At 41.9% G+C, this 16,292-nt stretch overlaps 2 protein-coding genes across 4 annotated transcripts; one reads left to right on the plus strand and one right to left on the minus strand.

Annotated features, from left to right (window-relative positions):
* The first annotated feature begins 179 nt into the window (after positions 1-179).
* On the plus strand, positions 180-10,295 carry ddx24 (DEAD (Asp-Glu-Ala-Asp) box helicase 24). Of its 2 annotated transcripts, none has more exons than XM_051133596.1 (9): positions 180-335; positions 1,156-1,909; positions 3,920-4,282; positions 5,732-5,885; positions 5,959-6,471; positions 7,601-7,676; positions 7,753-7,941; positions 9,021-9,150; positions 9,240-10,295. In XM_051133596.1, exons 2-9 carry the CDS (start codon positions 1,162-1,164, stop codon positions 9,449-9,451), a joined length of 2,385 nt encoding a protein of 794 aa, XP_050989553.1. In that variant the 5' UTR covers positions 180-335; positions 1,156-1,161; the 3' UTR covers positions 9,452-10,295. The 2 variants fall into 2 exon arrangements, with proteins under 2 accessions (XP_050989553.1, XP_050989554.1); XM_051133597.1 differs by having other exon boundaries at positions 230-345.
* Positions 10,296-10,319: 24 nt separating this feature from the next.
* On the minus strand, positions 10,320-15,807 carry si:ch1073-416d2.4 (coiled-coil domain-containing protein 42 homolog). Of its 2 annotated transcripts, none has more exons than XM_051133607.1 (9): positions 15,600-15,807; positions 15,475-15,508; positions 14,992-15,168; positions 12,002-12,159; positions 11,796-11,878; positions 11,553-11,722; positions 11,312-11,422; positions 10,812-10,928; positions 10,320-10,729 (listed from the first exon to the last, which is right to left on the minus strand). In XM_051133607.1, the coding sequence occupies exons 1-9, from the start codon at positions 15,701-15,703 to the stop codon at positions 10,550-10,552; spliced, it is 1,134 nt and encodes a 377-aa protein (XP_050989564.1). In that variant the 5' UTR covers positions 15,704-15,807; the 3' UTR covers positions 10,320-10,549. The 2 variants fall into 2 exon arrangements, with proteins under 2 accessions (XP_050989564.1, XP_050989563.1); XM_051133606.1 differs by having other exon boundaries at positions 10,321-10,729; positions 15,463-15,508.
* Positions 15,808-16,292: the final 485 nt, after the last annotated feature.

Below are 16,292 nucleotides of genomic sequence, written 5' to 3' on the forward strand. Positions count from 1 at the left end.
GAATTTGACCGCGTCTGCATCCCAATGTGCATACTATCCATCCTAAATTCTCTATGTGAACGTAGTTATTTTTAATACTATTCAGGGCAGATGGGTGGAGAGTATGCACATTGGGGCGCAGGGCGCGACTCCATGAGGATTCGACTTTAACTGCACGGTACAAATCCGCGCTGTTACTTTTCTCGTCGCTGTTGAGGATGGACCAATTACATGAGTGCTTCCACGTGCTAAGGAGAGTCTCTCTGATTGGTGGTTTCTCGCTGACGTCGTGACCATCATGGCCGCGTCCTCGTGTTGTGCATGTGCGTGAGCGGCTGCTGTTTACTGAGACACAGGTAACAGTGTGTAAGATTTATCTTTATTTACATCGCTAATGCTATAAAATACTCGTGTTGGTATGAGTCGCATTTTATCGGAGTGAGTTTTTGTCTAATGTCAACGACTGTTTACGACTAATGTGAATGTTTTAGAAGTATTTCAGCATTCTTAAATAAATACAATGATGTTAGCTTGTTTTTAAATAAAGTTGTGTTGATGATCTGGTGTGTTTGGAAGTATCTGTATGTTAACACACAAATATAAACTACCAGTTTTTGAACAGTAATATTTTTTTTTGTTTTTTTTTTTTTTTTTTTTTTTTTTTTTTTTAGTTTCTTCTGCCCACCAAGCCTGCATTTATTTGATCCAAAGTACAGCAAAAACAGTAACACTGTGAACTATTTTTACTATATTAAAATAGCTGCTTCGTATTTGAATATATTTTAAAATGTAATTTATTTCTGTGAGCAGTAAATCAGCATATTAGAATGATTTCTGAAGGATCATGTGACACTGAAGACTGGAGTAATGATGCTGAAAATTCAGCTGCGCATCACAGAAATAAATTACATTTTAACAGACATTCACATAGAAAACAGCTGTTTTAAATAGTAAAATATTTCAAAATTTCACTGTTTTTGCTGTACTTTGGTTCAAATAGCAAACGCAAGCTTGGTGAGCAGAAGAGACTTCTTTAAAAAAAAAATAAATAAATCTTACGGTTCAAAAACTTTTGACTGGTAGTGTGTATATATATAAATGTGGTGTGCAGTATGTGTGGTACCATTGTATTACCATGTCAGCACCTCAGTTACTGTCCTGTTTGTGTCTCTTCAGGAGAAAATGAAAGTTAAGAAGAAAATGAAGTTTAATAAGCCTCGGTTGATCTCCTCTAAAAGAGGGATCATGGTGAAGGGCGAGTGGAAGGCGGTGAATTTGGATCCCAGTGTGTTCGCCAACGACGGACCGGATGGGCTGGACGGGCTGGTGTGTTTCGAGGAGCTGACCGATTACACACTCGTGGAGCCAAAAAAGGCCCTGACTGTGCAGGAACGCACAGAAACCACAAGCAAAAAGAAAAAGAAGAGAAAAGCTAGTGAGATAGAAACTGAAGAGGAGGATGTTGAAGAAAAACCTGGTAAAAAGAAGAAAAAGACGCAGAAGAAAAACAGACAGGAGGAGGAACCTCAGGACGAGTCTGTTCTAGAAGAGATGGTGGAAGATGAGCAGGATTCAGGGGATGAGATCTCACATGACGAGACTCCAGAAACACAACACAAAACGCCCAAGAAGAAGAAGAGGCAGCGGAAGAAGAAGAAGAAGAAAGCGCTTCCAGGTGACGCAGAAGCTCAGGCGGAGCCCGGTGTAGCTGCTCAGTCTCAGAAGAAGACCAAGAGCTGGAGCAGGCCGGCTCTCGTGGGTTCAGAGGGTTCGGGCGCAGACGTGTCGGCGTGGAAGGACCTGTTCGTACCTGAGCCTGTGTTAAAAGCTCTGAGCGTACTTGGGTATTCAGCACCGACTCCCATCCAGGCCCTCGCGCTCCCGCCGGCCATCAGAGACCGACTGGACATCCTGGGAGCGGCAGAGACGGGTGAGAGACCGCTCACATTATACTAGCATCGAACGGGTATACTCGCTCATCTCTTCAGCCTGATTATGAGTCATGTCATCGGTGGCTTGATTTGTGAACAAGGACTGTAGAGTCAGGAGGTTGTTTGGTCAATCTGTGTCACCTAAACCAGGGGTCCCCAGCTAAAAATGGATTTTTTTGGTGAAAGAATTGCATAAAAAAGAAGAAAGCCAAATTATTAAAGGAGAAGTCCACTTCCAGCACAAAAATTTACAGATAATGTACTCACCCCCTTGTCATCCAAGATGTTCATGTCTTTCTTTCTTCAGCCAATAAGAAATTATGTTTCTTAAGGGAAAAAAAAGGAATTATCTCCATATAGTGGACTTCAATGGTGCCCCCAAGTTTGAACTTCCAAAATGCAGCTTAAATGGCTGTAAATGATCCCAGTCAAAGAAAAAGGGTCTGTTTTTTTCTGGTTCAGTACGGTCAATACATTTAGGGCATGGTGAAACTCCCATCTCGTTTTCTTCCCCAACTTCAAAATCGTCCTACATCACTGCAGAAGTACTGACCCAGTGTTTACAAAGTGAAGATGCAAAGAAGATCAAACATCAAATGCCCTTTACAACAACAACAAAAAAAGGTAAAACAGTGATATAGGACAATTTTGACGCTGAAGAAGAAAATGAGACATACCCTAACTGTACTGACCTGGATTACACAGGCAACACAAGACGAGCATTTGAGGTTAAAAAGTATATAAATTGTAATTTGTTTTTTTTTTATAAAGAGTATAACCAATCGTTTTGCTAGATACGACCCTTCTTCCTTAGCTGGGATCATTTAGAGTCATTTGAAGCCGCATTTAAACCGCATTTTGGAAGCTCAAACTCAGAGGCACCATTAACTTCCACTAAAAACATAATTTCTTTGTGAAAAGAAAGAAAGACATGAACATCTTGGATGACAAAGGGGTGAGTACATTATATGTGAATCTTTGTTTTGGAAGTGAACTTCTTCTTTAATGATCACAAATGTGTATTTACTGAGTAATGCACTATTTTGTAAAAGGGGGGTCAAAATGACAATTTCACATGAGATTTAGAGCCAAATTACAGAAGGGTGAAAATGACTTTTGCATTGTATGCAACATTCATTGTGCATTAATGGTGACAGCTCACAAATTAACTTTTTTTTCTGCACTTCCCCCCAAAGCTTTCACACCTGTAAACCAAAAAGTCTTAAAGTCTGTCTTACAATCCTTAAGTTCAAATGCTTTGGTATCTTCATTTTTAATGCACTATATGGTTCAGTTCCAGAGGTGTAGGGATTTTCAATGTGACTCCATGAGCAAAATAAATATTGTACACCTTCTTAATTGTCAAAAACCATATGTGGGTCACTCTGCATACAGCTGATACTTTCTCATTTCAGGATGAATGTCTGACGGACAAGTCATGATAAAACTAGATGTGTATCTTGTTTCCCTCTGTAAAAACGGTTGCATAGAACAAACCTGAGTGTGAAAATTGACATTTTGACTCTACAAAATAGTGCATTACTCAGTAAATATTTGTCTGTGGCATTTAATATTTTAATGTTTGTGTTTATTCAGGAAAGTTTGTGAAACTTGGTGGATTTGACACACAATGAGTGTGCAATGTAAGGTATAAATCTGTTTTACAGTGTATTATTTTCAGATCAGATTTAAATTATTTTCCTTCAGTTGATCAATGTTCAAATGATTTGTTTCTAATTATTTTAGTAAGTTAGGTTGTATGTTTTGGTTGTAAATTCCATTGCAGTAATTATGCGTTTGTTACTTGCTATCGTTAAGTTAAATCCTGTGATATTATAGGCTTATTACATCTGATTTATATCAGCCATCGTTCACCCTGCTTACTAAGATATCAGACATCGTCCATCAAAAACTCCAGTACAATGGCTGTGTGACACACACACACACACACGCACGTGTCACTGTGTAGTTCATCGGTGTCATTCAGTTTGTGTTTGTGTTCGCTGCAGGCAGCGGGAAGACGCTGTGTTTCGGTATTCCGATGATCCACACCATTCTAGAATGGAGGAAAGCGTCAGACGGCAAACAGTCGACCGACGGACCCGATGGCGCAGAGACGCGCGTGCAGAGCCTGTACCTGCCCGCGGAGGAGAGCGGAGACGCATCTGCTGAACTGGAGGAAGATCTGCAGGAGGAGGATGGAGACGACCCCAGCGCTGATGAAGCGAACGACTGCGAGACTGATGACGTTACAGAACCTCAAACACAGACGAACACACACAAGCAGCCGCTGCTCGGCCTGATCCTCACTCCCACCAGAGAGCTGGCCGTGCAGGTCAAACACCACATCGACGCTGTGGCCCGCTTCACCGGTCAGTGTGTGCTCGTTAACACTTACTGCTGCTGTCTAGATATGAATATAATGCTGATACTACATCTGTTTTACAAGATCTCATTCTCTAGTCTAGATCCCCAGAAATAGGACATTTCTACAGCTCAGACTGATTTTAAATTTTCATTTTAGTCACATCTGAGTAAAAAAGCAAATACTCTAGACACCCCACTCATTGAGGTACTCTTATAATACTTTATTTATTTATTCACTGCATGCACAGAGCAAAAACAACACAAGTGTTAAATGAAGTGTTTTTATGTCCCCACTAATGTCAAAATCAGACCTACACCATTAAAGAAGTTCACTTCCAGAACAACAGTTTACAGATAATGTACTCACCCCCTTGTCATCCAAAATGTTTGTTTTTTTTCTTCACCCGTAAAGAAGTTATGTTTTTTGAGGAAAACATTTCAGCATTTTTCTCCATATAATGGACTGATATGGTGCCCCAAGTTTGAACTTCCAAAATACAGTTTAAATGTGTCTTCAAACGATCACAAATGTGGCTCTAAACGATCCCAGCCGAGGAAGAAGGGTCTTATCTAGCGAAACGATCACTTATTTTCATAAAAATAATACAGTTTATATGCTTTTTAATGTCAAACGCTCGTCTTGTCTTTCTCTGCCTGAACTGTTTTTGTTCCGGTTCATGTCAGTTAGTGTATGTTGAAAAACTCCCATCTCATGTTCTCCCTCAACTTCAAAATCATCCTCTATCACTGTTTTACCTTTTTTGTTAAGGGTGTTTGATCTTCTTTGCATGTTCACTTTGTAAAGACTGTGTCGGTACTTCTGCAGCGATGTAGGATGATTTTGAAATGATTTTTGAAGTTGAGGATTGGAGTTTTTCGACAACTGTGTCTTGAGTCAGAATACACAGAGTTCAGGGAGAGAAAGACGAGCGATTGAGATTTAAAAAGTATTTAAACTGTTTTTTTTTTTTAAATGAAAATAACTGATGGTTTCGCTAGATAAGACCCTTCTTCCTCGACTGGGATCATTTACAACCGCATTTGTGATCGTTTGAAGCCGCATTTAAACTGCATTTTGGAAGTTCAAACTCGGGGCACCATATCAGTCCATTATATGGAGAAAAATGCTGAAATGTTTTCCTCAAAAAACACAATTTCTTTACGACTGAAGAAAGAAAGACATGAACATCTTGGATGACAAGGGGGTGAGTACATTATCTGTAAATTTTTGTTCTGAAAGTTGACTTTTCCTTTAATATTCAGTGACAGAAAATGACCTGTACTCTCAATCGCTGCTATTAAATGAACTCTTACACAGGAACATCTGAAAGCAGATGATGTGCGTTAACGGTAGTAACACACAGTCAACTTCTAATGCTCGTAATGTGACGGTCAAATGTTGATTACGAGCTGAAGATCATGTAAATCAGTGACATATTGACATGATCGAGCAGGTGTTAAGACGGCGATCGTGGTCGGCGGGATGGCGCCGCAGAAGCAGCAGCGGGTGCTGATGCGCCGGCCCGAGATCGTCATCGCCACGCCGGGACGCCTGTGGGAGATGATCAGAGAGAAACACCCGCACCTGCAGAACCTGCGACAGCTGCGGTACGTCACGTCCTCTCGCTCACGTCACGTCGCTGGCGTTCACGTGCTGAACCGCTCGCGTTTACGTCCTCAGGTGTCTGGTCATCGACGAGGCCGACCGCATGGTGGAGAAGGGCCACTTCGCGGAGCTGGAAAACCTGCTGGAGATGCTCAACACGTCCCAGTTCAACCCCAAGAGACAGACGTTCGTGTTCTCGGCCACGCTGACCATGGTGCACAGCCTGCCGTCGCGCCTGCAGCAGAAGAAGCGCAAGAAACCGGAGCAGCGCAGCAAACTGCAGCTCCTGATGGAGAAGGTGGGCATCAAAGACAAACCCAAAATCATCGACCTGACGCGCAAGGAGGCCACGGTGGAGACGCTGACGGAGACCCGCATCAACTGCACCAAGGAGGAGAAGGACCTGTTCCTGTACTACTTCCTGCTGCAGTATCCCGGACGCACCATGGTGTTCGCCAACAGCATCGACTGCATCAAGAGGCTGAACGCGCTGCTGCTGATCCTCGACCGCAATCCTCTGCCGCTGCACGCCAACATGCACCAGAAACAGCGGCTGAAGAACCTGGAGCGCTTCGCCGAGAAGGACAGGTGAGGCCAAACTCCTGTTTCTTCTCCAGCTTATCATCAGTCACGCTATTAAAAATGTTATCAAGATGTGTTTTTCCATGTTGTATGATATCAGTATTTATCATGATAATTGTTCACTATTAATAGGAAAGGAAACGTAAAACATAACTTGTTTGTTTGCTATAAACACCGCAGTAGAGCTGCCCCTGACTAAAGCTTTTTCTAGTCAGCTTGTTATAATAATTGAATGCATGTATAAAGCTTGCAGCAAAGCACTGGCGAAAGTAATGAATGCATGTTGGGAAAAATAGCGAGCAGATATCTAAATTATTATTTAACCCTTGTGAATCAATAAAAAAAAAGTTACGCATAGGTCCATAGTGGATAGAAATGTCTGTCAAAAACTGTCTTAAAAATTTGAAGCTTGGGAGCACTTAACTTGGGAGTTAAGTTTGGTTTCATTTTAAAGAAGACCCATGGCAGATTTATGTTGAAGTAGAAAAAGTTTAAAAAGTGAAACCAAAAGAAAGTTATAGAGGTTTAAGTTTATGAAAATGATTTATGAATAATATTTTATATAAAATATAAGTATTGTAGTACATTATAAAACAGTATGCAATAATAACTAGGTCTGGCAAACGATTAATCGCATACAAAATAAAAGTTTGAGTTTGTCTAATATATGCGTGTGTACTGTGTGTAATTGTTGTCTATATAAATACACACAAATTAATGCATATATTTAAGGGAAATGTTATGCACAACATTTTTTTATATATAATATAAATTATTTAAAAATTATAATAAATACATGTGCTTGTGAATATTTCTTAAATGTATACATGAATGTGCTTGTATTTATATATACATAATAATTACACACAGCACACACACATATATTAGACAAACTCAAACTTTTATTTTGTATGCGATTAATCGTTTGCCAGACCTAGTTATTATTGCATGCTGTTTTATAATGTACTACAATACTGAGGTGCAGATGAATGGCACTAGTGTAAATACAATCTATAGCTATAGATTACATCTATTACAAATAGCCGCTGCCAAAAAGTAATTGTTGCTTTGAGAGGTATGTGTTAGTTAGTGTCTGCATGTGTTAGCGTGTGGACTGACTCCTGTCGTCTCTCAGCTGCGTTCTGCTCACCACGGACGTCGCCGCTCGAGGCCTGGACATCCCCAACGTTCAGCACGTCATTCACTATCAGGTACGGAGACTCCACGTCAGTCCGCTGTGGTTTCAATGAGCGTTTCACAAACTCTGTGTCTCTATCGTGGGTTCAGGTTCCTCGCACGTCTGAGACGTACGTCCACCGCAGCGGCCGAACCGCCCGCGCCACCAGAGAGGGTCTCAGTCTGCTGCTGATCGGGCCTGACGACCTGATGAACTACAAGAAGATCTGCAGGACCCTGCAGAAGGACGAAGACCTGCCCGTGTTTCCTGTGCAGAACGAGTGCATGAAAGCCATTAAAGTACGCTGAACTTCCCTTCACAGAAAGAGCAATAACTATAATGATAAAAGTTTTAATCGTCGCTCTTAAGAGAATAGAGAGTCCACACCACTGACACAACAATAGCGACACAGAGGAACGAGATCACTGGAATCGCTCTCAGAGTGTCACTGTGTCCATCTGAGGAACAGTAAAAGTATTAAAGACCATATTGTCTGCTGGTGTGGCACTGATATAGTTATCATTATAGTTATTGTTGTTGTGAACTTCACTGTGGATGAAAGTTGCATCAGTATTTTAGTAATCGGATCATACATGTTGCTGAATAGGATATTCCAGAGTCACACACACAATCTCTTCATATGGAATGAAGATCTACCGATACACTCTTCATACCAGAGGCCAGTATCTCTGGACTTTTTATTACATTGTGCTGCTTAGGTTCTCTTAGGAAATTATATGGCACTACAAACAAGAGTTTATCCAAAGCAAAACCTGATATGTTTTGAATGGCTCTTTAATACTATTTTAGAGCAGTTTATCTCAACACTTGCCATGAAAGCCAAGGATGGCATAGCCATCACCAGCTGAGATATCGTTTAGTCATTTTCATTGTTAAATCACACACACATATGAGAGCAACACAGGTGAGGCCAACATGAGGAAAAAATACATGTTTAGCTGATTGTCCACCTGTTTTAAGGTTTGTCTGTCTTCAGGACGTTTCTGGAGCCATTGCACATTTCTGGAATAGAGATGAACTCGAGATGGCTATGAAGGGACACTACCGTGAAATCAAAACTGCAATATTTAATGAAAAAATAAACTGTCAGTGTTTATTCTTAAAGGAGAAGTTCATTTCCAGAACAAAATTTACAGATAACTTGCTCACCCCTTTGTTATCCAAGATGTTCATGTCTTTCTTTCTTCAGTCGTAAAGAAATTGTTTTTTGAGGAAAACATTTCAGCATTTTTCTCCATATAATGGTGCCCCGATTTTGAACTTCCAAAATGCAGTTTAAATGCAGCTAAAAATGCTCTAAACGATCCCAGATGAGGAAGAAGGGTCTGACGCTCACAGGCTTGTTTCTCTTCGACAGGAGCGAGTGACTCTGGCCTGGAAGATCGAGAAGATGGAGTACTTCCACAGCCGAGAGAAGCAGCACAACTCGTGGGTCCGACAGGCGTCCGAGGCCCTGGAGATCGACGTGGACGACGACCTGCTGATGGGTACGAGCTCTGCTGCTCACGGCGTGACGGAGCGCCGATTACACTGTGATCTGTCCACTCACGTCCTCTGTTTCTGTGTGTTTCTGTAGGTGGTAAGGGTGAGGAGGAGGACCGAGAGCAGCAGAGGATAGTCAAGAGCCTGAAGAAGCAGCTCAAACAGCTGATCGCCAAGCCGGTGTTCACACACCAAATGAAGAGCAAATACCCCACGAAGATGGGTAAACTACAGCTGCCTCGCCTGCCCATCGCCACAGCCGACACGGCGCTGGCCTGCGTGAGCCGCGACAGACTCCAGTGCTAGTTTGTTTTAGTATTATTTAAATACATAAAAATGCATTGTAACAAAAATGCATCTTTGCTTTGGGTGGGACATTTAAAACATTGCAATAGAAAGCTGTCAATGAATATCACATTGGGGACAGATGCTGCAGCAGATTCGCGCCAATGAGACAGTGAAATCTGTAGATGATGATGATGATGATGATGGCAGTGTTTCCCATAATCACTGCAGGAGTTCACATTTGACACCTGTTCACAGTCCACACCTGACTAACCTCATCAGACTTTGAAATAGATAAAGGACACGGCCAAAACCTGTCCTGCCGTGTGTCTCCAGGAACAGGGTTGGGAAGCGCTGGTTGATGGCACACATTTAATGATATCTCTATGGATATAATGTCAGCATCTTTTATATGAAGTGACATTTCTATATTGGTTTTTATTATCAGCACTTGTGGACCGATCCTGATTCATTCATCTGTGCACCATTTCTATTAAAAACTTAACACAAACCAGATTATCTATAATGAACTAGAAAATTGTTGCATAGACTGCAACAAGTGAAAAAAAACTGCCCTTTGAGGGAAATTTGTGCATTTATTTCCCTTAATATTTCTACATTCTAATGACTTGTTTTGTGTTAAATTGGTCCATTTTTCGTCTAGGGCTTTTCATCCATGCATTTAACCCAAAGCGTTTACTGTCTCTCATGTGCCTGATTTTCTTCTGTGGATGGCCAAAGGCTTAAGTTAATTTGTAAAAATGTGATTCAACTGAAATATTCATCACACTGTCCTTGTTGAATCATTATTACACAGTTAAACCTGTTATTTTTCATGTTGAAGAATAAAAACATTTGAACAGGAGTGTTTGATAAACTCTTTAATGCATGTTTTGAGTTTGGCGTCTCTGACAGTGCCTGAGTCATCCAGAGTGATATCCATTCATAAACACTACAGATGAGTGTGTGATCAGAAACGTTGCTCAAAACAGATGTATTGAGCTGAATGTGTGTAACGCTGCGAATGAGTCCTTAAACCCAAACGCTGTCACTGAACTCGAGCACACTCAGACTGAAGCGTGTCAGACGACGGGACGTCCCGCGCGAGGCGCTCGTGATCTACGGCAGCGTCTTGAGTGCGGTCCGCGCTCCGCTTCTGCTGCTGCTCTTGCTGAGGCTCTTCAGCTGGGTTTTGCTGGCAGTGTTTTTCTTCGGTGTCGCTCTCTTCACCGTCCCAGAGCTGCTGTCAACGAGTCTCATGGCTCTCCGCTCCATGTCGGCTTTCTCCACCATGAATTCCTTTGAAAACACGTGAAGAAAGAGAAACGCGTTCTTGACCGAGTCTCCGATCGTGTGCTGTAGGATAACTCTAATCAATCACCTTTATCATGTCCATCATGGTGGACGTGTCCATGACGTCTAGAGACCCATAGTGACTCAGGTAACACTGCTCCGCCAGGTTCTTCACCGCTAGCATAATGTTCCCCACCTCCTCCACCTACCAAACACAAATCACTGGATCACAGACATGAACATTTCTGACAGCTCTTTCCATCACAATGACAAGCAGACGACTAAACCATCCCTACTTAAAATGATTAGAGGCAAGACAACAACTCATTTATCTATATTACTTTTTTGACTCATTCTGACGGATCCATTGGTGAGACAGTGATGGAATGACAATGTGGCCAAACTCCTAAACTTGAATGGCCTGAAGATGAGCTCATTTTCATTTTTAGCTGAACTACTCCTCTAACTCAGCTTTGCTTAAGGCTTCTAGTCAAACGTCATGCAAACTGTGCCAAAAATCAGTTTGATGTCTGTCCGACTCTTTCGTTCGAGCTGGTTTATTCAATCTGATGTAGGTTTTCGGCAGACCTGGTCTCTGGATTGGCCCAGGTGCATGTGAAGCATCATTTCCAGCTGTTTGTTCTTCTCTTTCATATGATCCAGCTGCGTCTGCCGCTCCGACAGCTCCTGGTTAGTCATCTGCCTCAACAACAGAAACACGTCAACACGTCGGGCGTCTGTAATATCTCAGTCTGAACGTCTCGATCTGTTTATTCTCATCTACACGTGCGTCTGAAGCCGAACGGTCAGACATCCGTTGATCACGCACCAGTTTAAGCGTGTTGTGTTCCTGTCTGCGGGACTCCAGGCGGTTCTGGCTGGACTTCATCTCGTCCGTCAGGCTGGATAACCGCCGCAGAAGGTCCTGCCGGCTGACGGTCAGCGTCTCGTAGCGTCTGATGATCGGCGTCACCAGGTCTGTCCCGTAGCCCACGTACTCTACACAACACACAGCAGACTGAGACTCGACAGAAAAACACCCCTAAGAGCCATTGTGTTTAGATGTTCTTACTGTCTGGAAGTAAATCAAGAGTCTTCATCAGAAACTCCTCGAATATCTTGTATTTGTTCACTCGCTCTTGTAAATACAGACGCCTGTCGAACAGAGAAAACAAATCATGAGTAATGCACATCTGAACTATAATACACTGGAATGGTAATAACACTGGTTTATGTATTTATTTTCTCTTTTGTGTTTGGTGGATTTTGACTAGTTACCTTGCTTCTAAGTCCTGGAGTTGTTTGGACAGTTCAGCTTTCTCCTTTTCCTTCACTTCATTCTGCTGTCTCTCCATCTGGAATTTCTTCAGCGCACGGCGACGTTTCACCTCGTTCTCCTCCACAAACTTCTCAAATTTTGCTGCCCTGTGTTTCGTCTGTGTGAGGAGCACTTAAGTGTTTCAGACATATTCTCATAGCCACGCGATTTGACATTTTTGATGGGTCACGTAAGTGCGAGAGATCATTTTAGTGCAGGGATTCCCAAACGTTTCTGTCTGCTGAAGCCCTTTGTCCTGAAATATTCACAGGGGTTGTACAAAATAATGTGAACACGTCACAATAGGGGTTAATATTTCTGTAGGCTGCAGTGAAAAACAGATTTTGCAATGATGTTTTATTCATTCCTTGGTTTGCATTCCCTAGTTTGTATCTGCGTGTAGTGCAAGTTGTGTTCAGCACAGTATAATAGCAGTTGTGGGTGAAATGAGTGTCAAAAAAACAAAAATGACAAATCCTTGAAGTCCATTTAGCAGCAGTGTCTGTAACTTTGACAGTGAAATCGTCTTTATGACACAAAGCGTGACAAGACGTCATTAGAGAAGAAGAATAGTGGATGAAAGCTGAACGTGAATGATAGGCAGAGCTGTGCTCTTACAGATTGTAGTCCATTACCGATTACATGATGAGAACTGTAGTTACTAATGTAATCTAGGTTACACGTCATAGGTAATGTAATCGGACTACTTTTGGATTACTTTTTGTTGTCAAACTTGTTTTACACCATTCAAACGTATCATTAATATAAAAAATGCAAATAAAAAGAAATTATATTCCATTTTTTAATATTAACATCATAAAATGCATTAAACATCACATCGAACCAGGGCTTCCTTATCTGGTCTTAATGCAGTGGATAAAAAGCTAATATTTAATCATAAAAATCTAAAAATAAAATTAAAAACTAAGACTATAAGAAACGTGTGAATCCCTACATTCCATGAGCAATCATTTATAAACATGAAGACAACAATGACATTAAACGGGTCTGAGTCTTCTGGGTCTGAAATCCTTTTGTCCAGATTCAGCAGTTACTGAAGGTCACTGGATGTTATGATGATGATGATGATGATGACGACAGTGTTTCACAGCTATACGTCACCAGTGTTAGACTCTAACATGATTATTTCATACATGGTGTAACTGCTTGAGAGCTGCTTTCCTCCCAAATTCAGAAACATGGAATGTAATTCTATTTTCACGCCATTTGAATATAGTCAAAGCTAAATGCAATGACACACAGCAGTATTTTTAGAAAGGAAAGTTTAAAAGAGTAAAAATAAGAACTAGGGAGGATAAATTATTGCTATTGTGTGAATAAATAACTGTAATCTTATGATGAGCACTAGTAATACAGTAATGCACTCTAATTACAAGTACTTATTTATTGCGTAATCCAGATGACATGTATTCCGTTACTACCTGGCACTGATGATAGGGACCGTTCAACACTAGTAATGATTGCGTCCAAACAACACGGAGCAAAGTGACAAAAACCTCAGAATTCTCCTGGCAGGGCCTGTTTCCACAGAAACTGATTATGAGAACTTCATAAAGCCAGAAAGAGCTGCAACTTTAATTACAGACACTGGTGTGATAATTTTTGTCGTTCTTATTAGAGTCCTCATTTTCATATAAGAAATTATGCATTATAAATTGCATTGCACTCTTTATTATTTATTCCATTATTACTTTTCATAAGATTATGTATTCATATTCCATATTATTATTTATAACTATTAATCTGTGTGTGCTATACAGAGATAAATGCTGCCTAAACTTATTTTCATTCATCTTATTTTGGAGTGATCAATATTTTATATTAAGTTCAGGGTTAGAACAGATGTACCTTCCTGTGTTCTTGTTAATTCTGCAAATCTATTCTTTATCTTCAAAGAAAGCATGTTTTGATATTTTTCTTCTCGGAAACCAAAGGTCAAAAGGTTGCAAATGTGTCAAAACGCATGTAGATGTCTTTGTCTAGACTTGTCTAATTCATATGAGGTCCAGAGGTGTTAAATACCACAATGTTTTGTTTGTATTTGCAATTTGTTGCAATAACGATCTGCAAGGTCAACACTGACCCCTTTGCTTATGTGATCTTGCTAAGGTGTAAGACGTCTATGAACTTCACCTCTTCTCGGTGCTTCTCCTTTAGGCTTTTTCTCTCACTTTGTGCCTCTCTACTGGACGTGCCTAGCTTTTGCTTAAGATTCTTTAAGGCAGATCTTCTTCTCACATTGACTAAGGTGGAATTTATATTACTCAGTTTTGTTGTAAGATGATTGGATTGAATATGGTTATTAACACTTCATTTTTCAGCTTCAAGTTATGATCTTTTCAATGCTTATTTGCATTTTTTAAAACTTACGAATACATTTACAATTTTCCTGAACCTTCATGTCTGATGTGGATCAGATTTTGCATCAGACACAACACTAAAATAGGAAAAAGGTAAGATGAACTTCAACATCTGCTCTGGTCAGAGAAATCACCTGACTGAATATTACAAACCGCTGTGGACGCTTCTGGAGAGAAGAGAGAAGAAGCATCTCTGAAACACCCGACAGGCGACATTCAACTGAAAACCCTTCAGAAACGGCGTGAATGATGTTTCCCAGGTGTTCACATTATTTTGTCCGACCGCTATACTTCAGGAAACCCCATTCATCAGCTCATCTTCGCTCTAACTAAACTAACCTGTCCAGTTCAGTGCGTCTCACACCCGTCCTGGAGCCGCAGCACTGCACATCATGGACGTCTCCCTCATCTAACACTCAGCAGTTCATTAGCAGAGACTCGTGGAGCTGAACTGGGTGTGCTGGATGAGGGCGACGTACACCACGTGCAGTGCTGGAGTCTCCAGGACGGGTGTGAGACGCCCCGCTCCGTCCCGCGTTCGTGTGAGACGCGTGCGGTGTGGTCTTCACCTCCGTCTGTCTCCGCTGGAGCTCGGCTCGTCTCCGCTGCTGGATCTTCACGCAGCCCTGAACCTCCTGCCGTTTGTCCGTCAGCCGCGCGTGCAGCTCCTCCACCTCGGCGCGCTTCTTCAGGACCAGTGTGGTCTGCAGCGTGTTGACGCCGGTCTCGAGGATCCCGCTGGAGGACTGGAGCACATTCGGCACAGCGTTAACATCAGCCCTCACCGAACACACCTGAGAGGATCTACGGAGTCCTGGGGCCAGTTGCATAAACACAGGCACCGTGTTAAGACTGTGTCTTCAGAACAGAGTCGGCGAGAGGCAATCAGTCTCGCTTTTCAGATTAAAATTAGGCCAATCTACATTTTTGTAACTAACTTTAAACAGTTATGGTCATTCTGGCTGAAAACAAATTAGATGAGCTAATTTTTAAGACTAGCAGTTTACGCAACCGGCCCCTGCATGATCATACACCCTCACCTCTGTTATTACCGGGATGTGCTTGATATGCTCATCGATCTGCTCTCTGTCAAAAACACAAAAACAGCAGAGGAGCATCAGTGACAGTAAACCAGCTTTTACAGCAGTCGCGCACACAATGAGGCGAACACCTGTACCTGTGCTCCTCCAACTGCGTGACAAACACGTTTCTCTTTCTGTTTTCTACTTTCAGCTGCAGATGCGCGTCTGTTTTCAGAGCAGGTGAAGAGGCGGAATCCATGTGTGCGGTATATTCAGCGCTAAGCCGGACTGACTCACGGACAAACACGGAAAAACAGCGCCGGGACCCACCACCACTGTTGTCTCGTTCCGCTGAACTCGCTGTTCCTGTCGCTCGGAAACCGCAGGAAACACAACTGAAGTCTGAAGGCGGAGGGACGCCCGCCGTTGTCGTAGCAACTGAGCGGAAGCGTGTCGTTTCCTGTCGCGTCCACAGCACGGCGCTGCCGAGTCTACAGTCTTCATGTATTAAAGTCGCTAATTAAAAAGTAAATGAACTGCATATCAGTACAGGCCAAACGAGTCCAAGTTATATTTTATTTGCTCCCTTAAAGCAAGTAAAACACAAAGAGGGAGATGCACCTCCATCAACAGAAGTGAGATCACACCTGTATGACGTCACTCATGTGTCAAATGACTTATAACTGTGTCAGGTCAGGGTCGAGCAGTAGTGTACTTGTTTACTGTTGTTTATTTTGTTGACAGTTTTGCATATATTCATGTCTATGTTTCTCGTCTGCTCTCTGCTGGAGGGCTTTTGTTGTTCTGTGTTTCTCTTTCAAAGACCAAAGGATTGAAGTCGGGCGACA

Source organism: Labeo rohita, chromosome 17 (genome assembly GCF_022985175.1).
Source record: "Labeo rohita strain BAU-BD-2019 chromosome 17, IGBB_LRoh.1.0, whole genome shotgun sequence".
Lineage (NCBI taxonomy): Eukaryota > Metazoa > Chordata > Actinopteri > Cypriniformes > Cyprinidae > Labeo > Labeo rohita.